Source organism: Mastigoproctus giganteus, chromosome 9 (assembly GCF_048544385.1).
Source record: "Mastigoproctus giganteus isolate SK-2022 chromosome 9, ASM4854438v1, whole genome shotgun sequence".
Lineage (NCBI taxonomy): Eukaryota > Metazoa > Arthropoda > Arachnida > Uropygi > Thelyphonidae > Mastigoproctus > Mastigoproctus giganteus.
In genome coordinates this window covers 189,923,086-189,949,022 of record NC_143583.1, presented here as the reverse complement: position 1 = coordinate 189,949,022, position 25,937 = coordinate 189,923,086, and the positions used below count along the sequence as shown (strand labels likewise).

Sequence of the window (25,937 nt, the reverse complement as noted above, 5' to 3'; positions counted from 1 at the left end):
AGCGTGAAATTTAGAAAGTTTAATGACTTTGTATTCGTATCCTCCCTTTCCAATGTAAATTTGAGTCTAGAATGAATATTATTAAATGAATGTAAAATGTCTTGGATAGTATCACTATCGGTAATAACTAGAACATCGTCTAAATACCACCCATAGTATGTGATACGGGTTCGAAAAGGTGTCAAATGTATCTGCTCAATCGTTGAGAGATAGATCTCTGACATTAAGCCACTCAGGCTCAAACCCATTTGTAATCCAAAAATTTGTTTCACACCTTGTCTCGAAAGGTGATGTAGTTAGCCTCAACTAACAGTTTAGTTAAGTGAAAAATTTCCTTAATAGGTAGCTTCGTTTAATTAATCGGTGTCGAGTTTTTATTTAACATATCCCAAATAATATCTAATGTGTATTCAACGTTTACATTCGTATATAATGAGGTAACATCTAGTGAGAATAAATTGTCATTGTCGCCGAGTCTACAGTCTTTAAGATTATTAAATAATGTATCGTAGTTCTTAATCCCAAATTGTATTACCTGTCTAAAGGGTTTTATAATGTTATATACATGTGTGGCTAAGGTGGAAAATGCCGAGTTCCTGTAGGAAACAATAGGTCGAATAGGAAACCCAGTCTTGTGTAATTTTACCTGACCGAAAAGTGCAGGAATATTGTATGTTCTGGACTTCAATTCCTTTAACTGAACCATAGTAATGTAGTCGTTTTTTCGATACGTGGTTAACGTTTTATTGTATTGATTGACCAAATTGGTAAACAGTGACGGGTCTACTTCACGATAAGTGGAGGTATCTGACACAACAGAATCTAACTTATTAAATATAATCGTGTTTATCTAGTATTACCACTGTATCTCCTTTATCTGCCCTCTGTATAATAATGTCCTCATTTCCCTGAAGTTCTCGTAAAGCTGAACTATCATGTGTATTCAATTTAGGAAGTCGCGTTTCTTTTATGTTATTCACTACTTGGTTAACTTGTTGAATAAATACATCTTTTTGTGGGACATTACGAAGTCCAAATTCAATATCAATTGCGCATTGTTTTTTAGGCAGTTTTCGAGGTGGTAAATTATAATTTAGTCCTTTGGATAAAAGCGAAATCTGGTCCTGCGATAGTGTACACGAGAAAAGATTTGTAACCTGTTGATATGTCGGTTCGTTGGATACTTGGTGAGGGGGTGTTCGTGAGCTAGCTGACATATTCTGTGGTAACACGTTGTGTGTCTGTTGGGGGGATGTCGCCCAACTCGTATGAACTTGGTCGCAAGCCCGCGACAATGTGTTAGAATTCGCATGAACATGTCTTGACCTATCCGATAATGTTTGCAACTTATTAACGTGTCTGTTTTTTATTTCTGAGGCCTGTGCTTCCCGTCGCAAATCTATGGAGGTCTTCAATACAGACCAATCGTTCGGATGTAGATAATTTTTTAATTTATCGCGAAGCTTCCTAACCTGAGAAAGGTATTTTTGTTTATTCGAATATCGAGATTTTAAGGCAAGCTTAACAATATTACACGATGTCGCCAGTGTTAGTTGTTTTATGCCTGAAATTTTTTGATTTAAATTCACCCTGGCAAACTTCGGAACGATGCTGTTTTGAAGGCAATATTTTAGAAAAGAAATATGGTAACTTTGGGCCGAGTACCTTAGTGTAGATTTAATGTAATTTTGTACCAAGCCATTCAAAAAATCTCCCATAGTGAGTGATGGGAGAATGCCAGGGTGAATTTAAATCAAAAAATTTCGGGCATAAAACAACTAACACTGGCGACATCGTGTAATATTGTTAAGCTTGCCTTAAAATCTCGATATTCGAATAAACAAAAATACCTTTCTCAGGTTAGGAAGCTTCGCGATAAATTAAAAAATTATCTACATCCGAACGATTGGTCTGTATTGAAGACCTCCATAGATTTGCGACGGGAAGCACAGGCCTCAGAAATAAAAAACAGACACGTTAATAAGTTGCAAACATTATCGGATAGGTCAAGACATGTTCATGCGAATTCTAACACATTGTCGCGGGCTTGCGACCAAGTTCATACGAGTTGGGCGACATCCCCCCAACAGACACACAACGTGTTACCACAGAATATGTCAGCTAGCTCACGAACACCCCCTCACCAAGTATCCAACGAACCGACATATCAACAGGTTACAAATCTTTTCTCGTGTACACTATCGCAGGACCAGATTTCGCTTTTATCCAAAGGACTAAATTATAATTTACCACCTCGAAAACTGCCTAAAAAACAATGCGCAATTGATATTGAATTTGGACTTCGTAATGTCCCACAAAAAGATGTATTTATTCAACAAGTTAACCAAGTAGTGAATAACATAAAAGAAACGCGACTTCCTAAATTGAATACACATGATAGTTCAGCTTTACGAGAACTTCAGGGAAATGAGGACATTATTATACAGAGGGCAGATAAAGGAGATACAGTGGTAATACTAGATAAACACGATTATATTAATAAGTTAGATTCTGTTGTGTCAGATACCTCCACTTATCGTGAAGTAGACCCGTCACTGTTTACCAATTTAGTCAATCAATACAATAAAACGTTAACCACGTATCGAAAAAACGACTACATTACTATGGTTCAGTTAAAGGAATTGAAGTCCAGAACATACAATATTCCTGCACTTTTCGGTCAGGTAAAATTACACAAGACTGGGTTTCCTATTCGACCTATTGTTTCCTACAGGAACTCGGCATTTTCCACCTTAGCCACACATGTATATAACATTATAAAACCCTTTAGACAGGTAATACAATTTGGGATTAAGAACTACGATACATTATTTAATAATCTTAAAGACTGTAGACTCGGCGACAATGACAATTTATTCTCACTAGATGTTACCTCATTATATACGAATGTAAACGTTGAATACACATTAGATATTATTTGGGATATGTTAAATAAAAACTCGACACCGATTAATTAAACGAAGCTACCTATTAAGGAAATTTTTCACTTAACTAAACTGTTAGTTGAGGCTAACTACATCACCTTTCGAGACAAGGTGTGAAACAAATTTTTGGATTACAAATGGGTTTGAGCCCGAGTGGCTTAATGTCAGAGATCTATCTCTCAACGATTGAGCAGATACATTTGACACCTTTTCGAACCCGTATCACATACTATGGGTGGTATTTAGACGATGTTCTAGTTATTACCGATAGTGATACTATCCAAGACATTTTACATTCATTTAATAATATTCATTCTAGACTCAAATTTACATTGGAAAGGGAGGATACGAATACAAAGTCATTAAACTTTCTAAATTTCACGCTTACCCGGGACTCGAATAAAATATAATTTAGCATCTATCGAAAACCTACAAACACCGGTATGCTTCTACATTATAACAGCTATCACCCGTTCACCTACAAAAGATCGATTATCTTTAATCAATTTCTTAATGCCTATAAATATTCAACGACGGATTCTGCTTTGGACTCAGAAAGAAATACAAATATTAACTAGCAGATTCTTAAACAGGGGTTATTACATTACCACAATAAACCGAATTAGGGTACAAGCTAAGGATAGGATACAAAATATTACACCAATCAACAATAGTAATATCAAAAAATACTTTATTTCTGTCCCATATGTTGAACAGTGGCACAAACAGCTTAACAGATTCTTTAAAGATACCGAATTTAAAATTGTAGCTAGGCCAATACGGAAGTTACACACTATGCTGAACAATCGCTCGGTTCTTTCAGCGTTCGCAACACAAATTAATGATCTGGTATACATTTCTTGCGGTGATTGCGACTCGTCTTATCATGGTTTGACCCGATTTTCTCTTAATATTTGTGTAAACCAACATGAAGCCTCAGTTCGTGCTTCTCGTTCAGCAGCGTCAGAATTAGCCTTTCATGCCATTAACGAAAAACAATTTTTTATTTAACGAAGCCAAAATACTTAACGTTCAATGTAATTATACGCGACTATTAATTGCAGAAACTGTTGAAATTAAATTACACGAGAATTCTGTCAATGTTTGGCGGCCATATTTAATCTCCGATGCGTGGACCTTTACGCGCATGCGCGAAGACAAATAATCTCTATTTAAGAATCAGGTTTAACCCGATTCGGTAATTTTCATTCCTGTGATCACGACATACGTTCGAAAAGCGTTGTCAGCTTCAGGAAGGAAAATCGTTTTGAATATTTTCATTAGGTTTTTTTAATTGCGTTAATTTGATTTTAAATTGTTTTAAATTGATTTGAATTGCGTTAAATTGATTATTTAATTATTTATATTTTACTGTAATTTACCGGTAAGTTGTCGATTTTTTCGTTTTTTCCGTTTTAATTTCTGGAGGGTATCATACGGAAGTGTTCTACGCACTATATTGAGGTAAACTCCTCTTATTATTTCACTAATATCAAATTATTAGATTTAATAAATAATAAATTTTTATTTATATGCAATACAGCCATCAATAGCTAGAAGAGTTTAAATTTCATTGTAACTGCTAAGGTAGAAAATGTACCAGCACCCAGGCACAGCCTTCGGACAGTGCAATTTGCTTTTGGTCTCATGCTCCAGTTTAAAAAAAAAATTAGATATAAAACTTGCCAGACAGAAATCAGACTATTAAATTTGCACAAAATAAAAAGAGAAAGTTGAAGAAAAATACTAAAACATAAAAACTTACATGTGGTAATAATTTTCAAAAAAAATGGGTTAAAAATCTGGCAATTCTTTGACTGAAAATGGCATTACCAACTAACTAAACGTGTCCAATTCTGCATCAAGTTTTCAAGGTTTTTTTACAAGTTAAACAGTTTATAAGTTAAACACAGATTTTTTTATAGTTTCCAATTTTAAGTTTACTTAATTTTTTGGAATTAGTCATTCAATATTCTGCTGTGGCCCTTGATCACTTCTAAATTTTTAATGTTTATGTTAAATATTTAACATAAACTGTAAGGTACCAGTTTATGTACGTTAAGAACCAGTATATGTATCTCACCAAAGGAGTACCAGTGTCAGTATGCTGACTTGAGCAGATATTGACACTGGTACTGGTACCTTGGGCCCTACAAACTGAAGTTTGAATCTTCCATTACATCAGGGTTCTGTATTTTTCCCTAACAGCATTCAATTTCTATCTATACCTAGGATCATATTACTAGATGACCAAAATTTCTTGGGGGGGGGGTTACAGCAGGGCTCACAAATGTTTCTCAAGAAATACTGGAGGATAGAAAGAGTAATCTAATTCACCTTAGTCTCATATTGAAAATATCATCCCCCATGATATTTTAGCCACTATTTCTGGAATCAAAGATTACATCTTCCTAATTCACATAGTCCTGATGAACTACAGCGTACTAATAAAAAAAATGCTCAAATACATCTGTGCTAATTTGTTCATCCTCTGTATTTCATCTGATATTTATCCTAATACAGTAACTTCTTAGAAAAAAACAGCAATGTAAACAATCACCAAAAAAATGCAATAACAGGTATATGAGAGCAACTCTCGCATTTAGGCATGTACAACCTCTCGTAACCCAAAAGGCAAGAGGGTTTTAATAGTGGCACACACAAGTTTCAGTTTATGACCCTCCATATTAGCACCAAACAGGTTAGCCGATCTTTTGCTGCCTTAAAGCCAGGTGTCGTCTTTCCAGCAATGGAAATAAGAGCGATCAAGCATATTTTTCCAATATAAACCTGTTTCATCAAGGTTGGATATCTGTTTGGGTACGTACCCAGTCCTCTATGATCGCATCGAGTTTTGCAGAGAATGGCATAAGCAGCATTTTTAGCAGCTGATGTAGCTTCTCCACACATTTTCACATTATGAAAGCCATACCACTGATGAAAATTCAAAAACCATCCTGAACTTGCTGAAAAGGGCTTAGCTTCCCCATCCTCATGTTCTTTTAAATCACCATAAAGGCTACGAGCTTTCTCTTGCACTTGTGCTACGCTAATGTTAACATGTTTTTTATTTTGGTCACTCATCCATGTAGCAAGCATTTTATCCATGCGTTCCATCAAACTTGACCCAGCATACAACAAATTTTGTGTAGTTATGAGCAAACCACTTAACACTTTCTTTAATTTTATCAGCACTATCTCAAATAACACAATGTACTCTCACTCAGACTTAGAGCATGTGTAATGTTCACAGCACTTCCAGTTTCATTTCAAGTGAAATCTATTTCCTTGAGCATTTACCATCACTTCTATCAAAACTACGAGGATGCTTACTAGTCATAAGAGTAATAATAAAAACAAAATAAGTAAAAATAAGCACAAAAGAAAAAAAAATTATGAATTTCCAACAGATGGCCAATTGACAATCTTCAGCAAAACAAAAAGAAAATGACAGGATATCATGCTGGCCTCTCGTGGCACTTTTCGCAATTATGGTTGACACACGTTATTTTAAATTCGCATAATTTAAACACACAAAGTAAAAAGTCACTGTACTTTCAAAAGGTACACACTTTGTTCCTATTTTAAAAATCATGAAGATTAATCTGATTCCTGTAATTATTAACATGTTAACCAAGACCATTGAAACTCAAATTTTGAGTGCACATATTAATCCTTTTTATCCATAAATTTCAATTTAGATTTATGCCCTGCACATCAAAATGTCTCCAATTTGGCCTTGTTTTCACATTTCTTTCAAGTTAATCTGAATAATGGTCACAAGATTCTCTATTCTTACACATAATTTCCCACTGTAGTGTTTCTGTGAAATTGTCTTATAGAATGTTTCCATTTTTATTTGACTGTATAATTCAGTTAAATAAAATCAGTAAATGTTCTCAAAGTGGCTTCATTCTTCATTTTTTTTTAAATTTATTTATTTTTGTGTGCTTTAATACTCCCCTCTGGACTATCTTCATATACTTTGATGACCTTGCAACAGCATTCTAAACTTTCAACAAAAAATGCCAATTATATGCTGATGACTTTATTTTCAAAGTTAAGGATTCTAGCTCCAGGGCTTGTGTTTTATAATCTAATACAGCCTCAACTTCATCTAATGTTGGCTTGATATTAGATGAAAAATAATGTCTTTAAGTACAAATAAGTGCAAGCTATTTGCTTGTTCCTTACTGTGATGTTATTTTGGCACCTAAGCAGTATCTCTTGATTTAGTCAAAAAATTTTAAATCAAATTTGTTTTTTGTTTAAAGAAACACACTGACTTCCATCTTGAAGAATACAGCCAAAAACACTACTTATTGAGAAGTTTTTTTTTTTTTTTTTTATTTCTGCTTAGTTTGCAGTGTAATCTTCCAACCAGCTTTTTTGTTTTCAATTTAGTTAATTTCATTGATTCTCCTGCTCTCATTTTTAGATACATTCCTTGTGTAAATTTTTTCCTTCGGTACCAATTCTCTTTGCTTTTAGATTGAATATTTTTCTGCAAGTCCATTATTTTATGATACGAATTTATATAAAAAATAACAAAATAACCTGGAGCTACAAAGATGGTGGCACAGAACCCAACACATGCCAATTTTCTTTTTAATTTCTGCTTTGGCATTACCAATATTTCATCTTTTCTGAATGGATTGCAGTACTTATTATAACGTCTCATTTATTTTTATTTAAGAAGCTAGAAAAAAATTTCGGATTTTTAAACATTAACTAAAAAGTAATGCTAAAGCTTTATTTTTGAAAAGCACATGTCAGGCCTTGTGTGACCACTGCAGGATTAATAGTTTTGTTCAGGAAGTTGACACTTACTGGAGCAAAATGGCATTGTTTATTGTTAAAACCGAAAGGCAGTTATTTATTAGAGTTACCAAAGCCTCCAAATTCTTTAGCTTAACACAATTATAAAATTTTTCCTACAAAAAAAAAAAAAAAATATATATATATATATATACTATCATTGAATTATATTAAATAAAGTTAAATTATAATAAAATGAATAAATAATTAAGCATTCATTAGAGGCAGCGACATGCAATTCCTCCATATGAAGCTGAAATACATCCATTATTTTAAATTAAATAAAACATAAGCCAGTAGTATGGCAAAAACTGTAGAGCGAAAATTAACATAAAAATAACCCAAATAAACAATCGAACGAAAAAAAGAATAGATATAAATAGTAGCCCAGAAACCCTAATATAATTTCGATCTTTAAATCCAATTAACAAAAACTATACAAATTTTGGGATAATGCCAATTAGTTTTTAATTTAGCGGTACCCCCCCGAGAGGTACCAGTTCCGAAAGACGTGAAATATCACCCAAAGAGGGTTAAAGGAACTACCAAACGATAACAAAATCAAAATAAACTAAAATAAAATAGACTGACCATCATGCCCCATATCGACAGAGGACCACGAGGCCAATAATGGTCATGGAATCGCTGCATTTCAATCGCCATACAAAACATCGCAAAGGCGGAAATATCGAAGAACCAAACCACCCTTCCATTCTCCGATAGATCAACCAATGCAGAGGATTTGCATGGCGGTTTTGATTTGATTTTGTTATCGAATTTGATTTTGTTATCGTTTGGTAGTTCCTTTAACCCTCTTTGGGTGATATTTCACGTCTTTCGGAACTGGTACCTCTCGGGGGGGTACCGCTAAATTAAAAACTAATTGGCATTATCCCAAAATTTGTATAGTTTTTGTTAATTGGATTTAAAGATCGAAATTATATTAGGGTTTCTGGGCTACTATTTATATCTATTCTTTTTTTCGTTCGATTGTTTATTTGGGTTATTTTTATGTTAATTTTCGCTCTACAGTTTTTGCCATACTACTGGCTTATGTTTTATTTAATTTAAAATAATGGATATATATATATATATAAATATCTTGTAACAAAAGTTTTCACAGTTTAGAACTACTACAGATTAACCATATTTTATGTCATCATTTCCTCGTATATACACACATTCTTATGAGATTAAACAATAAATTTAAATGGCTTAGTTATTTTTATGGCATGGTCATAAAAAAGGGTGACGTACCCCACAATATTCTTCACCATTAAAGATTTGAGGTGGCAATGCATTTTGTTTGTCATGCTTTTTACATTCCTCTCGCATAAAGTTTCGATCATCTTCCTTGCCACATTCTGTAATATCAATAACTTGAAAATCAAATTTCAGAGATGATAAGATGAACTGAACTCGTTGCTGCTGCTTTCTAATCTGAAAGATAATTGATATAATACATTAACTGTTTTGATGTTACAATAGAAAAAAGTTCAGAAATAAATAGCAAAACAACAATCCTTTAGACAAATATTTTTCAGGGAAAAATAGATTTTAATAAGGTTATTATTAAAATAACCTTATTAAAATCTTAGAGAAAGGAAATTTTAATAAGGTTACTAACTTAAAGGAATTAATACTAAGCATGAATATTTATAAGGTGAACTGTGAAAGAATTAATCTCAACCAATATAAATTGACTGTGTTAATTTTGTGCCATAATTAGCACTTTTAATAATGAGATTCAGTGGCTTCGTAGTTTAAATTTGTTACTTTTTATATCTAATATATGCATTCATGCATGTCTCTTGAATACAGAAAGAGTGGGCATGCAATGTCAAACTGTGACAAAAATATACTCTGCGATGATCTTGAGAAGATCAGCCTTGATTATCTCATTGCATAAGGGCATGTGTCTGCTAATTTCACCAGGTGCACTGCCTATCATCACACTTTTGCAAGAAGGTGGTCTGTTTTCTTAGGAGCAACCTGACTCCATACTTGATTATAGTATTTCAAATGCAGTCTCACAACTGACTTATATAATGGAATTATATACCTCTATTACTTCTATCAGCAACTGTTCAATAAATTATCAAAAAACCAACACAGTTCCCCCTTCCTTACTACTTACCTGCACTGTACAAAGAACTTCATGTGTATTTGCATTATGATCCTGAAATACCCTTTTCTCATCTATTTTTAATTCAAAACCTCTAAGTCTATAAGTTAATTTGAGGCTTTTCCCAACCTTGAATGCTGCAGAATTAAAAAAAACAACAGCCAATCTAAACCATACTGAAGTCATCCTGAAGGAGTGCGGCAAATTTTGGCATCATGCCCTGTATCCCTTCATTAATGTCATTTAGAAATTACAGAAACTGGAGAGGATCCAGCACCGTTCCCTGAGGGTCTCCACTTCTAACTAGTCCATTCTGCAGTGTAACCATATACAAACCATTTAGCTGTTCCTATCATGCAGCCATTCCATAATCCATGAACCCAGTATATTCATAGGCATGATCCTTAGAAACTTGTACAGCAATCTCGTGTATTTTAGAACTTTTAATGTTTCATCAGTTGACAACAACAAAAAAAAAAAAAAAGTTCAGTTATATACATAATAAAATACACTACAAATAATTCAATTCCTTACAAGTTTAACTCTTGTTTTTTCAGTGAAGTGGATATTATTATTTTTTATTATTATTATTATTATTATCCATATGATGCAAGGAAGCCTGAGGCTTATGCTGCACCAGGAAAAAAAAAAAAAAAAAGTTCCCGAGTAACCCTGAGACAGAGAGAGAGAGAGAGAGAGAGAGAGAGAGAGAGAGAGAGAGAGAGAGAGAGAGAGAGAGAGAGAGAGAGAGAGAGTCAAAAGTAGAAGGGAATCACCAAGAAAGAGAAGAATGATGATATCCAGCTCAGGACCCTGGGTGTGCCAAGCCCATACTCACCAGATGTTAATTGCACTGTCTGTCCTTTTCTCCTCCAGTTCTTTTTGTAGCACATCAGTAGCCTTTTTCTATTCATTGGTTTTCTTAACTGCTTCTGCCATAACTCATATCAATTTTGTTCCTTCAAAATGCTCCAATTTTTTTTTTTAAAAATAGACTTATTAGTTTCATCCAAAAAGTTTCCGATACACATGTATCAGAAACTTTTGGATGAACTTTTTCTTTGCATCTTTCAAGCTTAATTTTAGAAACTGCAATATCATCTATGTCTTTTTGTATTTTCCATTTCAGCTGCTTCGTTCTTAGCTTGCTGCTTTTTCTATTCAAGTTTTTATATCCTTTGTGTTTAGTCCACTTAAAATTTCAATATTATGTTATCATAACAGGCTTGTAAGGGGAACAGGCATTCTGTGTGTTATCAGACACTCAGCTAAAACACTGATGGAGCCAATATCTTTCTATTTCAGAAGATTTAGAAGTTCAATTGGCCTGCCTCACTAAAATCTACTCGTGCAAATCTTCTCATTGGTAAGCTCTAATATGATTAGGGAAGGACACGATGTGGTTTCTATCCATTTAAATTATAATATATCTAAATTACCTTATACCACGTGGTATATATTTTATTTTTATATATTTTATTTAGGTGTTACCTAAACTAATATATATTGAGTAACGTTTCAGGTATCTTGCCGATACCCATCATCAGACCTAGCTGCTGACCGATTCCTCCTGCCGGACACTCAGACCTAAATTTTAGAGCCCATTTAGGTATGAGCAAAAAACATCACAAAAAAAACAAAAGGCCCTCAAGTCCGCATGAGCTATCACTCTCCTGCTTCCACTATGACGGTGCAAAGAACCTCTGGGTACGACCAAGCTGCCATGCACGGAAACTAAACTTGGCCTGTTACAATGTAAGATCGCTCATCGGTGAAGATAGGATATTAGAGCTGGAAAAGGAATTATAAAATGTGAATTGGAATATCATTGGCTTGGCTGAAAAAAGAAGAAATTAATCAAGTTTATCAAATGGAAATCTGCTGAACATCAATGGAAACAGTGAAAAGAGTGATGGCAGAGTTGGCTTTCTGGTCCATAAAGATGTTAAAAATAACATTTTAGAATTCAAAAGTAAATCACCACAGTGTCAAGACTACTACTCAGGATTTCTAAGAGTACAAACTAAAAGTTATATGCACCAACATCAAGTCATGATGAGGAAGAGGTTGAAGAAACGTACACCGAAATTGAGACTTCTAGATGAACAGAAAACTCACCACACCATCATTATGGGGGATTTCAATACTATGGTTGGAAAGAGACAAAACAACACATAAATGGAAACTATAGGAAATTTTGGAATTGGTGAAAGAAATAAAAGAGGTGAAAGACTTGTGGAATTTTCAGAATCTCAAAGAATGTTAGTAATGAACACTTTTTTCAAGAAAAGGGTGAACAGGAAGTGGACTTTCTGTTCATCCTTTTCTTTGATTAACAACTAATTAAATTAATTGTTAATCCACTTATTAATTAACCAAACTGATTAACAACTAATGAAATTGACTTCATACTTACTAACAGAAGATATACTGTGAACAATGTTACCGTCCTGAACAAGGTAAATGTTGGAAGTGATCACAGAATGGTAAGATGCACACTTTATATAGATGTAAGAAAATAATGACTCAAGTAAATAATATGAAGGTCTTTGCGATAACGGAAGAGGAAAAAAAGCAGTATGTACTTGAACTTAGAAACAAGTTTGAGCTTCTGCAGAGAGCCCAAGAAACCTATAGATAAAAAGAAATCCAAAGAAGAAAAAATTAGTTAAGAAACACTTTTCATGATGAATGGAAGATGATAAAAGAAAAGCAAGATAAACCCTGACAAGGGCAAAATTGAGTATACTGAGTTATGTAAAACCATTACAAAGAGGCTCAGAGAGGACATAAGAAGATTTAACACAAGGAAAGTAGAACAGAGATTAAGGATAAACAAGGGACTTAAATCAGCAGTCATGAGCAGTAATACAGAAAGACAAATGATACTGAATCGGATAAATAGTGATGGTGTACTTATAAATAGTAGAGAAGGCATAATTCAAATAGCAGATGACTACTATAAAGTATTATATAAGGAGCAAGGGAATGATGCCAGTAATGGGGAAGAAGGATCACAAATTAGCAACATATACAACATACCCAATATCCTTCCTGATGAGGTACAATACGCATTGAAGAAAATGAAGGATCAAAAATCTCCAAGTGAAGATAAGGTTAGTGTAGAATTGTTAAAATTAGAAGGAAGAGACATGATGCAGAAACTGGCAAGACTATTAACAAAATACATTAGGAAAGGCATGATGCCTATGGAGTGGAATAATGCAATCATAATTTTGCTGAATAAGAAAGGAGATAAATCAGAAATTGGAAATTATAGGTCAATTAGCTTGTTGTCCCACATCTACAAGTTGTTCACAAGAGTCATTACTAACAGATTAGAAAGAATACTTAGAGAGTCAAACAAAAGAACAAGCTGGCTTTAAGACAGGATTCTCAACTATGGATCAAACTTCAAGTAATATCACAGCTAAAGAAAATGAATATAAAATGCCATTATGCCTGAAATTTGTGGATTATGAAAAGGCATTTGATGCCATACAGCATGAGACAATGTTTTGGGCACTGGAAAGACAAGGCATAGACATCCCATACATTATGATTTTGAAGGAAATATATAAGAACACTACCTTCTTTATTAGGCTAGACAAAGACAGTAGCAAATTTAAAACTGAGAAAGGAGCTCGACAAGGAGACAATATCTCTGAAGTTGTTTACTGCCGCCCTTGAAGAAGCTGTCAGAAGATTGGACTGGTTGCAGAAAGTAGTCAATGTGTATGGAGAATACCTAAACCATTTACAATTTGCAGATGACATTGTGATCATAAGCCATGATTCTGAAGAATTAGAGGAAAATCAATCAGCTATACAGAGTTAGTAAGGATTTTGGACTAAAGATAAATATGGTAAAAACAAAAGTAATGATGAACAAGTACCAAAGGAAAGGATATAATCATTGAAGGAGCAGAAATTGAAAAGGTGGACTTTACCTTGGGCAAGTTGTCAGCTGTAATAACAATAAATGGCTGGAAGTCAAGAGAATAAATTTCGGATGGATAGCATTAAGGAAATATAGTCACACATACTGAGGAGCAATACCCTAATTTGTCTGAATCGTAAAATAATGAACCAATGTATACTCCTCACCATGACTTACGGAAGTGAAACTTGGGCACTCACCAAAAGAATGGAAGACAAGCTGAAAACTACACAGCAAAGAATGGGACGAATTATATTAGGAATCAGACTGTTGGATAAGAAGAGCAACACATGGATTAGGCAGCAAACTCAAGTAAAAGACATTCTTATCTAAAGAACTGAAATGGACTTGGGCAGGACACATACCTCAAAGACATGAGGACAGATGGACTAAGAAAATAACTGAATGGTACCCAAGAGGAGCTAAAAGAAAACCTGGAAGACAACAAAGGAGATGGATAGATGAAATTAAAAAGTTGGTGGGCAGTAAATGGAGGACCACACAAAACAAAAGGAACTGGAAAATTGCTAGAGAGGCTTTCATCCTGCAGTAGATTGAAAATGGCTGATGACGATGATGAATAGACTTATCACATTTTTGAGAGCATTAATAATTATTGATCTTGCATATAAATTTCACTGCAGTTTTATCATGTCATAACTCTGCCTGTTCTACATTTCCACAACCATGGACAATTGAGGCTAGTTGTGTCTTGGTTACTACTGCTTGATATTTTTTACTTCTGAATGAAGATTTTTTTTACTTAGTCAAAAGCCTAATACTGATCAATTTCTTTAGGTTCTACTTCTGTTCTAGTTTGAGAAGCTTGTTTGTTTGTTATTTGGTTTTTAGGAGCATTAGCAACTAAGGCCATATTGCTCCAGGATATGCGGTGGTCATTCCCTAACCTTTCCGCATCCTCCGTATTTGGTGGTGACGGGCTCGAACCCCGGTCTAATCAAGAAGCGTGTGCTACGCACTGCTGCTCCTTCCCACCTGGCTACAGAGGCGCCAGTTTGAGAAGCTTCCACTCATTCATCAGTGAATAAAATTCAATATCTACTACAGAAACAACTAACTTTAAGATATCTCTCAAATCTCTACACCTTTTAGTGAATTGAAAACAAAATATTTCTGCAAATGACTACATTTTCTTTCCAATAATGACTTCCTGCTGCAATGGGCATTACGAGAGGTTGATATATATATATATATATTTTTTTTTTTGGCTGATGCCACATAAGATTGCTTACATTGTTTGTCACTATTAATACTAATACTATTTTCCTTTCCAACTAAACTGCAACAGAATATATACACTGGAATTCAAATTAAGTGCATCACCCCTTAAAATTGTAATTGTCGTCCGCATAATGTAGTATATGGTAATATTTCTTACAGACTTCAACAGAGGCTCACATCTGGTGAGTATGGGCTTGGCACACCCAGGGTCTCTTGAGTTGGATATCATTTTTTTTTTTTTTTTTTGGCTGGTGCAATATAAGCCTCAGGCTTCCTTGCACGATATGGCTAATGATAATAAATAAAAGATAAGATTGACACGTGTAGGTCATAACATTGCATCAGCTGTTACTTTCAGTTATACAAGCACATTCTGCAAGAGTTGCAGTCATTCCTTGCTTGTGTCAGGATGGTGAGTTACATGCAGTTGACGCCACAGAGAAAGAGTGCTATTGTTGCTTTACATGAGGAAGGATGTTCTTCCCGTCATATTGCTTATATGAGTGTCTTGTAATCAGTCAACAGTGAGTAGATTTCTTTCCAAACTCAAGAATACTGGTTCTGCTGATAGGAAAAAAGGAACCGGATGCAAACCAGTCTACGCTAAAACAGGGCTGCGTTTTGAAGTGCTTATGCCTTAAAAACCACAAAGCTTCTTCATCTGAGCTGAAAAGAGAATGGGAAGAACATACAGGAGTCGTAGCAAGTGCAGTAACAGTCAGAAGATGCCTCTTCAAAAATGGACTTGTAGCCCATCGTCCTAAGAATGAATCACAAAAAATTATAAAGGCCCGATTAATTTGTTGTAAGGAGCATGTCAAATGGATCCCCGAGCAGTGAAAGTCAGTTATTTTCTTGGATGAGAAGAAATTCAACCTGCATGGCTCTGATGGGGGACAAATGATTTGCCATATATGTGGTGAAGAATACTATCTACACTGTATGGTGTCTACAGTGAAATTCTCTACCAGCCAAATGGTATGGGGGCGCATTTTGTATCGCAGAGTAGGTCACCTGCAGTTTATAAAAGGTTCCGTAAATGCCAATGGATACCTGGCTATATTGGAAGGCAAACTGCTGCCAACCATTTCAACCTGCCAAGTAACTGCATCTTTCAGGACAACTCTGCTCCTTGTCATCGGGCAAAAAGTGTTAGTAGGCACTTCTGTGGTTATTTTTGCTTCATTTCTGCATTAGTGGTTTCACAGTAATGTGTTTACATTTGTTACAGGTGTAAAAATGGTTGGAAGAACAGTCCATTACAACTCTTAGCTGGCCAGGAAACAGCCTGGACCTGAATCCTATAGAGAACTGTTGGCATCTGCAGTTGTCAGAAAGAAACCATAGACCCTTTGTGAACTTCAGGAAGCCATAATTCATGTTTGGAACCGGGAACTATCAGTTGATTATCTTCAGAAATTGATCTTGTCAATGCTTCAACGGTGTGCTGCTGTCATCAGGGCCAGAGGCAGTTGAACTAAATATTAATTTGCACCTGGTGAACTTTTCATTTTGTTTTCCATTTAAAATGATAAACTGAAGCAAATTGAGGGCTTCTGATAACATTTCAGCCATAATTGTCGTGTTTACCAAAACAGTTGTATAAAGGTTGCAAATGCTCATTTTGGGATATTTTGAGAGCACCTGTCAAATATTACTACTTAGCTTTGCCTTAACTATTAATAAATATCTTTTGTTTATATTTCTATTTGTGGTGCTAGTCATTAATGTAACATACCATTGCGAAAAAGGATTAGAAATGTGAAATTCCTAGGTGATGCACTTTCTTTGAACACTGGTGTATGAGACATAGTGGAGAGTTGATAAGAAAAGAATCATTAATTAACCTGACTGCATTCCTTTGAAGGGAGTGTAGAAGCCTAAGAGAGGTTTTGGGTGCACCATCCCATATGTGGGAACAATATTCCATGGTGGAAAATGATACCAAAAAAACAAGCTTGCATAGCACCAGCAAAAAAAAAAAAAAAGGAAACAAGTAAAATTTATATATATCCCATTTCACATATCCATCCCCTCCAATAGTTTGTCTAGTTCTTCCTTGAATTTATTCACTTCCACAACAACAGATGGAAGTTGGTTCCAGCAATCAACCACATGTTTCCGAAACAAACTCCTGTGCACCTATTTTGCAACCAACCTTACTCAATTTGCATTTTGCCCCCTCATGTGCACAGCATTAGTACCAGCCATCTAGTACAAGGAAGCCATAGCTTTTGCTGTACTAGCCAAAAAATGAACAATAAAATACATAAATAATAAACAAGTAAAATAAAATAATAAATAAAATTAGGTGCTTCCCTCCTCAAGTTAGGAACTATCCAGTTCACCTTTGAATTTTTCAAGGTATTAGCCTCAACTACCTGCAGGGGAAACTTGTTCCAGTAACCAATAATTCACTGGCTAAAAGAAAACTTCCTACAATCTAGTTAAAACTTCTTCCCCTGTAATTCGAATTTAAAGCCCTTAGTTCTGGAATTCTTTATAACAGCAAAAATCCTCCTTTCATTTATTTTAATAACCCCTCTCACAGCATTATAAACCTCAATCAAGTTCCCTCTAAGGTGCCTGGTTGCCAAGCTCTATAGCCCACATAATCAAAATCTTTCCTGATGTAGTTGCCCCATTACTGATCTCACCATGCAAGTTGAAATCTGGATCTTTTCAAGAAGCTCAATGTCTTTATTCAGATGAGGTGTCAATATCTGGACACAGTATTCCAAATGTAGTCTTAAAATTGCCTTATACATTCGAACCCAGAGGGTTCGGTGTTGGGCCCACTATTGTTTTGTATATTTATCAATGATATTGATGAAGGAATATCAGGCTTTGTGTCGAAGTTTGCAGATGATACAAAGGTTGGCAGGGTTGTTAATGACAGTAATGGCAGTGTGCTACTGAAACAGGATCTACAAAATTTGGGCAGATGGGCTGAGAAGTGGCAACTGAAGTTTAACATTGACAAATGCAAAATACTGCATATGAGTAGAAGTAACCCCAGAGGAAAATACCAGCTGTATGGTACTACACTTAGGGAGGTAGAAAATGAAAAAGACCTGGGAGTAATTGTGCAGTCAGATATAAGGTTTTCTGAGCAATGCAGACAGGCTGCAAGAGCAGGTCATGGGGTTTTATCAATGATATACAGGAATTTTGCTAGCAAGGAAAAGGTGATTGTCCCTTCGTATAAGGCAATGGTCAGGCCATGCCTTGAGTACTGCATACAGGTCTGGAGGTCTAATTTTAGGAAGTATGTAGATTTGCTTGAGCGTATACAGAGAAGGGCAACAAGACTGGTGAGGGGAATGAAGGGATCCTCTTACCAAGAGAGGCTTAAGTTCTGCAAATTGCAGCGGCTGGAGACTAGACACCTGTTATTTATTGGTGATATGTTGACACTTCTCCAATCCAAAGGAATCTCTCCCAAGTACAATAATGTCCTCATAATTAACCTTAACAGTTCAACACACTCTTTGGCTGTCTCTCTCTCAAAATTACCAGGTAAATGCCATCACTTCCAAAAGCCTTACTTACCTTTAGCCTTTAATGTTTTTCCATAAACAGTCATCTGTAATTATTAATCATTAATTTCATACGGCACAGCCACATGCACACAACCCCCTCCTCTGCAAGAAAAGTCTTTCATTAGAAAAGACTGATGCAATGTACCTATTCAATTTGTCAGCAATATCAGCTGGGATATCGAAGACTTTCTCACACTCAGTACACAAGGGTCCAATTTGATTTGTTTTCTTCTTTGCATTCACATATGTGAAAAACTCCCTGGTCCCATTCTTTGCCCTTAGCCAGGGCTTTCTTATATTGAGTACTGGCTTCCCTAACCTTATACGTGGTATTATTACAGATCAACATGTAGCTGTTGCGGACTTCAGTATTTTTCATTACTCTAACTTTACCATGCTTCCTTTTTCTGCTCTATCAGACCAGCCAGTTCCATATTTATCAATCTTGACATTCTCCTTGTGCTATATTGAGGTGTATAAGGCCTTGAATGGTTTGAGCAGGCTCACTGGCAAATTCTGCATCCCTTATATCTGAGTAACACCACATCTCTGATAATACCCACAATGTCTGCATTTGATGACCTGACCAGCACTTCAAAATCATCAAATACCAGGGCAGATTAGAGATTTGTACAGAGTGAGTAGTTGTTTAGAAGAAAAGTAACGACCAGAGGGAAAGAGAAAAGTTTTTTTAGATGCACAGGAAGCAATATTTTTGCTCTTATGCTATGAGAGATTAGACATCAGGTAACCCCTAATAGAGATATAATCTTTTCTAGAGATCTGAGTATCATTGAAGACAAGCACAGGAGCAGTAGACACCTTTTTTGTGAGATACGAGAACTAAGGACAGGATTTCCAATCAGTGGAAGAAGATCATTAACATACAAGATGAAAAGAGTGGGAGAAAGAACTGAACCTTGGGGAACATCAGCATTAATATAAAAGTTAGAAAACAGCCATCTACCATCACTCACAGCAAGCAGTTGAGAGGAAATTGAGCACAAAATTAGAAGAAAATAGAAAGAAACCTATAAGATAGAAACTTGTTTAGAAGACCTTTATGCTAAGAAGACTAGGCATAATCAAAAGCCTTAGAAATATCAAGAGCAACTACTTGAGTTCCAAACTTTTCCACTGAATCTGTCCACAAATAGACAACATAAGCCAATAATACATCACCAGTGGATCACACTGATGCAATCGCTGATCTGATGGAATTTTTTGAGATTGTTTAGGAGCTGGTGGTTAATGGATTTTTCCGTTACTTTGGAAAGAGTAGAAGTGCAATGGGATGATAATTGGATGGAAGGGATTTGTCACCCTTTTCAGGAACTGCTTGGATGAGAAAATTTCCAAGCAAAAGGAAAAACAAAACACCAGTGGAATTAGAGAGTGGGAAAAGGTGACACAGTACTGGAGCAAGCTCAGAATTACAAGTTTTGAGAACATGTGAAGTAATGCCACCAAGACATGGAGCTTCTTGGCATCTAGGCTGCTCAAAATTCTTCTAACGTCCTGCTAATAGAAGAACAAAGAAAGCACTGGGTGGAATGTACTGGGAATGGAAGGAGATGGGTTACCAAAATCATCAATACAAGGGCTGGAATAAAAGTAGGATTCCAGTCTGCTTTATCTTTAGTTTTTAACAGAGGTTCCCAGGAGTATAGATGGGCAAAAGTTGCAGCCAACAGTTTGGTAGGAGACCAGAATGCTAAACTACTGTTTATACAAGAAGCAAGTTTTCTACTTTAGCCTGTTCGAAATCTAGTTTGGACTGATTAATTACTCCTTTACTGTTGCAAGCTTTAGTATAGGCAGAAAATGTATCTGGGGATTTGGATGCAAGCTAATTGTGATATGCTACATTCATATCTTGAACAGCCATATTACACTTATTGGAAAACAAAGCTTAGATATTGGATGAGATTTTAAGGTGGAGTGTGGATAAAGGATTTTATTCCTACAAGAATAGTTTCACTGCCACAATCTGAGCAAACATTGACATTGGGAAATTTAAAAGTGATCCAACCCAGTGATCCAACTCTTGCAGACCATCTCATTTTGCATTCTTCTAATGCCAAACATGAACATGAGGCTGAGAGTGGCCACAAGAGAACGGCTCCACTGGAGAAGAGATAATCAGCATATAGTAAAGTGCCTGGAGGACCATTAACCTCAACCATGTGCTTTGGAAGGGCTGATAGGTAATTGAACAATCTGTGCAAGGTCATTGGTCATTGCAAAAGCCTCAGAATGTTGCCGAGTTGGATCCGTACGACTAAAAGACTGAAGCTAGCTGGAGCTGTGAATGTTAAATCACCAAGGAAAATTATCTCAGTTAGGAAAGTTAAGACTGTACAGTTTCAGCAAAAGAAACCAAAGGGTTCCAAGTGATTATTGGAGTTGGGAGAACGATAAAGACAAAAAACAAATGACAGAATGAGGTAAAGAGATTTTTAGCCAAAGATTGAAAAGAAATTCGAAATTACTAAGTCTTTAACAAGAAATATCAGAGCAGACATATGCACAAGTACAATCTTTTAAGCAAAAGGAATAACCACAGCAAATAATTAGGACAAAATGAAATGAGCAGTGATTTGCAGCAACTAATAATTGGGACTCTCAGAAAAATTAAGTGGAACTTGGCAGACAAAGTGGAAATGCTTCTAGATTCTAGCTAGAAGCTAGAAGAAAACCTGGAAGACAAAGGCAGAGATGGATAGATGAAATTCATGAGTTTGTGGGTAGTGAATGGATGGCCAGTGCTCAAAACAGAAGGAACTGGAAAATTGCTGGAGAGGCCTTCATCCTGCAGTGGATTGAAAATGGCTGATGATGAAGTGGAAATGAACATCATTGAGATTAGAACTGAGACCCGAGATATATATATCATTATCAGTCAACAAGTGAACAGTTTAACAAAAGGAATTCTACATAGACAATTAGAGTATGAATTTTTGACTACTAAAAAAAAAAAAAAAAAAAACTATTAAAGAAAATTTATCTGCTGCTTGTTTGGTACTTTTGCAATAAACATCACAAGCAAAGCCTTCTAAGACGTTAATTTCAATCTCTCACCAGCTGTGTCCCTGCTTTCAAAATCAAGTGAATACTTTAAAAATTGAACAACATGTGACAAATTTAAATGCCTTCTATATGATACAAAAAAGTTGGCAATTGAATTTGCCTCCAAAAAAGAATGTTTGATCATGAGCATGAAGTTGAAATGATAAGAAAAGAAAAGAAAATTTAAGAGAAGAAAATTTTAGGATCCACTTTTTCAACATTTTATACAATCCAATCAAGTCATTGAAAGATAGGTTTGAGCTGGTCATAAAACATAATGGTTAATTCCAATTTCCATATACAATTTGAATTACACCACAGCAACATATGACTACGAGTGCCATAACACATATACGAATTTAGAAATTCTATTTTACAGATGGCGATCAGAAGAACATCTCCAGCATTTTATATAGATAATTATATATATATATACAGGGTGGGTCAATTGGTACTGATTGGGTCATGTTTAGTCTCTTAGGTACTCAAAGTGTCCTCCAAAAACATTGCAACATTCCTGGAACCTGTCCCCGACACCGTGACACACAAATTCTGGTTAGCACCAATATTGATAAATGCTTGAGAGATTACCTCCTTCAATTCATCCACTGTGTGGGGCTTCCTCTCAAAAACCTTCTCCTTTACTATGTCCCAAAAAAAGAAGTCCATAGGTGTCAAGTCAGGTGAACTTGGCAGCCATTCAATGCTGCCACATCGCCCGATTCAACATTGTGGGAAAGTCGTGTCAAGGTAGCTCCGTACCGTCAAAGCAAAATGAGGAGGGCCCCATCTTGTTCAAAGAACAGTTTGGCGAAGTCAGCCTGGTTGCGAGTTGTGGCACCACCACATTGCGCAACATGTTTAAGTAATTGTTACCATCCACAGTTGTACCGAAAATTGTAATGAAAAAAAAAAAAAAAGAAAAAAATACCATGACCTCAATCAGTATTGTATACTTACTTTTCACAGGTGTATATATATACCTGCCAAATATATATGACAGTTTCGAAAATCGATATAGCAGGGTGCAGCCCATTTAACTATTGTCAAATGTAGGCTTACACAAACTGAAAAAAATCTCAGAAATTCGGATCCAGAAGTTGATGAAACAGAATTAATTAATAAACATCTAAATATAGATGCTATTCCTATAAACAAAATTAAGTAACAATCAATATTTATTTATTTATTTATTTATTTTTTTTTTATGTGAACCCCAAACACGAGAGGTATAAGAACCTATAGTACTCAGTACCGTGCTTGGGTTGGAGGTTGAGAAGACGAAAGAAGATATTTGTTGACATTGGACTTGAACTTCTGTAGATTGTAATTTTCAGGAAATACATATGAAGGAAGGTTGTTCCAGAAAATGGCAGTTGAATGAATAAATGAGGAAGATGAAAAGTTGGTTCTGTGGGTTTGAAGTTGGACAGTAAATGGATGTTGGCTGGTGGCGGCACGTGTTCGGACTGTTTTGAAAGAGAGAGCAGGAATTATAGAAGCCAATTCAGAAGAACAGTGCCCATGGAAGTATCTGTAGAAGAGGCATGCAGCAGAAACAGTACGTCTATGAGAAAGCGAGTGGAGAGACTCTGTTAGAGATGTATCATTAATTAACCTAACTGCCCTCTTCTGAATGGAATCAAGAAGCTTGAGAGGTTTTGGGGGCACCACCCCAGATGTGGGAACAATATTCCATGGCAGGGTGGATTTGCGATTTATACAGAGCGAGCAGCTGTTTGGCAGAAAAGTAGCGCCAAGAGCGAAAGAGAAAACCAAGTTTTTTAGATGCAGAGGAAGCAATGTTTGTAATGTGCTTGTGCCAAGAGAGATTAGAAGTCAGGGTAATCCCTAAAAGAGATATATCATTTTGCCTAGAAATCGGAGTGTCACTAAAGATAAGCATAGGAGCAGAAGAATCATTTTTGCGGGATATAAGACAAGACTGGGTTTTAGAAGGGTCGAAATCAACTAAGTTGTCTTTGCCCCACTGGAGAATTACCTGAAGATCGGCATTTAAGGAATTGGTAGCAGATTTTCGAGAAGTTGAAGCTGATTGAGCAGGACAAGGTTTCTCAAAATGGAAAGTGGAATGCAATGTGCTATCATCGGCAAAACTATGGATAGGATTTCCCGTTAATGGAAGAAGGTCATTAATATACAAGAGGAAAAGAGTGGGGGAAAGAACTGAACCTTGGGGGACACCGGCATTAGTGGAGAAGTTAGAAGACAGAGAGCCATCTACCATCACCCTCAGTGAGCGATCAGAGAGAAAACTGGATAACCAATTACTAAAAACAGTTGGAAAACCATAAGATGGAAGCTTGTTTAGAAGACCTTTATGCCAAACACGATCAAAAGCCTTTGAGATGTCAAGAGCAACTACCTGGGTTTCACCGAACCTTTCCATTGAATTAGTCCATAAATGGGTAACATAAGCCAGAATATCACCAGTGGATCGACACTGACGGAATCCATACTGGCGATTGTTGATCAGATGGAAGGTTTCTAGGTAGTTTAAGAGTTAGCGGTTAATTGATTTCTCCATTACTTTAGAAAGAGTAGAAGTAATTGCAATGGGACGATAATTGGATGGGAGGGATTTGTCACCCTTTTTAGGAACTGGCTGGATATGAGCAAATTTCCAAGCAGAAGGAAAAACACCTTTGGAATAAGAAAGCGAAAAAAGGCGGCAAAGAATAGGAGTAAGTTCAGGAGCACAGGTTTTGAGAACAAGAGGAGAAATACCATCAGGATCTGGAGCTTTCTTAGCATCCAGATTCATCAAAATCTTTCTGATATCCTTTTGACGGAAGACCACAGGAGGCATTGAATGGAGCGTGTTGGGAATGGTGGGAGGAGTTTTACCAAGATCATTAATACATGAGCTGGAAGAAAAATGGGATGCTAGCAGGTCAGCTTTATCCTTGGCTGAAATGACAACAGAACCATCTGGTTTGGACAGAGGTGGGAGCAGAGATGGCAAAAGTTGCGGCCAATATCTTTGGCAAGAGACCAGAATGCTCGACTACCTTTAGGGCAAGAAGCAAGTTTTCTACTCTTAGCCTGTTCAAACTCTAGTTTGGACTGATTAATAACTGCTTTACAATTGTTGCGAGCTTTGGTGTAGGCAGAAAATGAAACTGAAGATTTGACAAAAAGCCAATTACGATATGCAACATTCTTCTCTCGAACAGCCTTAGCACATTTATTGGAAAACCAAGGTTTAGATAAAGGACGAGATTTTAAAGTGGAGTGTGGAATAAAGGATTCCATTCCTGCAAGAATAATTTCACTGACACGATCTGAACAAACGTTGACATCAGAAATTTTGAAACAGTAATCCGACCAAGGAAAAGAAGAAAAGAAGTCTCGCAGGTCATCCCATTTGCATTCTTGTAATGCCAAACAACACGAGGTTGGGAATAGCCATGAGATAAAGGTTCCATTGGAGAAGAGACAATCACCAAGTTGTGATCTGAAGTGCCTAAAGGACCTCTCACTTCGACCGCGTACTTAGAAGGGTTGTTTCTGAGAAAAAGATCAAGCGTATTGGCTGATGATTAGGATTGTCCGGAATTCTTGTAGGTAAATGAACAATCTGTGCTAGGTCATTAGTAATTGCAAAAGCCTCAGCATCACGACCTGCTGGGTCAGTGTGACTAGAAAACGGAAGCCAGCTGGAGTTGTGAACATTAAAATCACCAAGGAAAATTACCTCACTGTTAGGAAAGTTGGACTGGAGAAAGTCAAGTTGCAAAGAGAGGAAGTCAAAGAGCTCCAAGTGATTAGTGGAGTTGGGAGAACGGTAGAGACAACAGATGAATTTGACACAATGAGGTAGAGAGATTTTAAGCCAGAGAAGATCGAAGAGAGGAGATTCCAAATTTCCAAGTCTCTGACAGGGAATATCAGAACGGACATATGCACAAGTACCACCTTTGAGGCGAAAGGAATCATACAACGAATAATTTGGGCATCTCAGATGGGCAGTAGTTGAATCAACCGATAACTGAGTTTCTGTCAGAAAAAGTACATGGGGTTTGGCAGACTGCAAGTGGAAATGGACATCGTTGAGATTAGAATTGAGACCACGTATATTTGTGAAATGAATTAGGAAGTGCTTGGGAGGTTTAGCTCTTTTCGCAGATAAGCTTGCTCTTATTTATGATTTATTTTTCTATTATTTATCATAAAATTAATATTTTATGACTTTGTTTAAATAAATTTTTTTCAACTTTCATTTGCAAAAGAAG

At 36.0% G+C, this 25,937-nt stretch overlaps 1 protein-coding gene across 1 annotated transcript in view; it reads right to left on the bottom strand.

The window, feature by feature from the left end:
* LOC150080970 (SH3 domain-binding glutamic acid-rich protein homolog) overlaps window positions 1–25,937 on the bottom strand; it is a 73,828-nt gene that overhangs the window by 20,231 nt on the left and 27,660 nt on the right. The window contains exon 2 of the mRNA XM_090381231.1: window positions 9,021–9,203. Within this exon, the coding sequence (XP_090237357.1) occupies window positions 9,021–9,203 (183 nt within the window). The remainder of the gene's footprint in view (window positions 1–9,020; window positions 9,204–25,937) is intronic.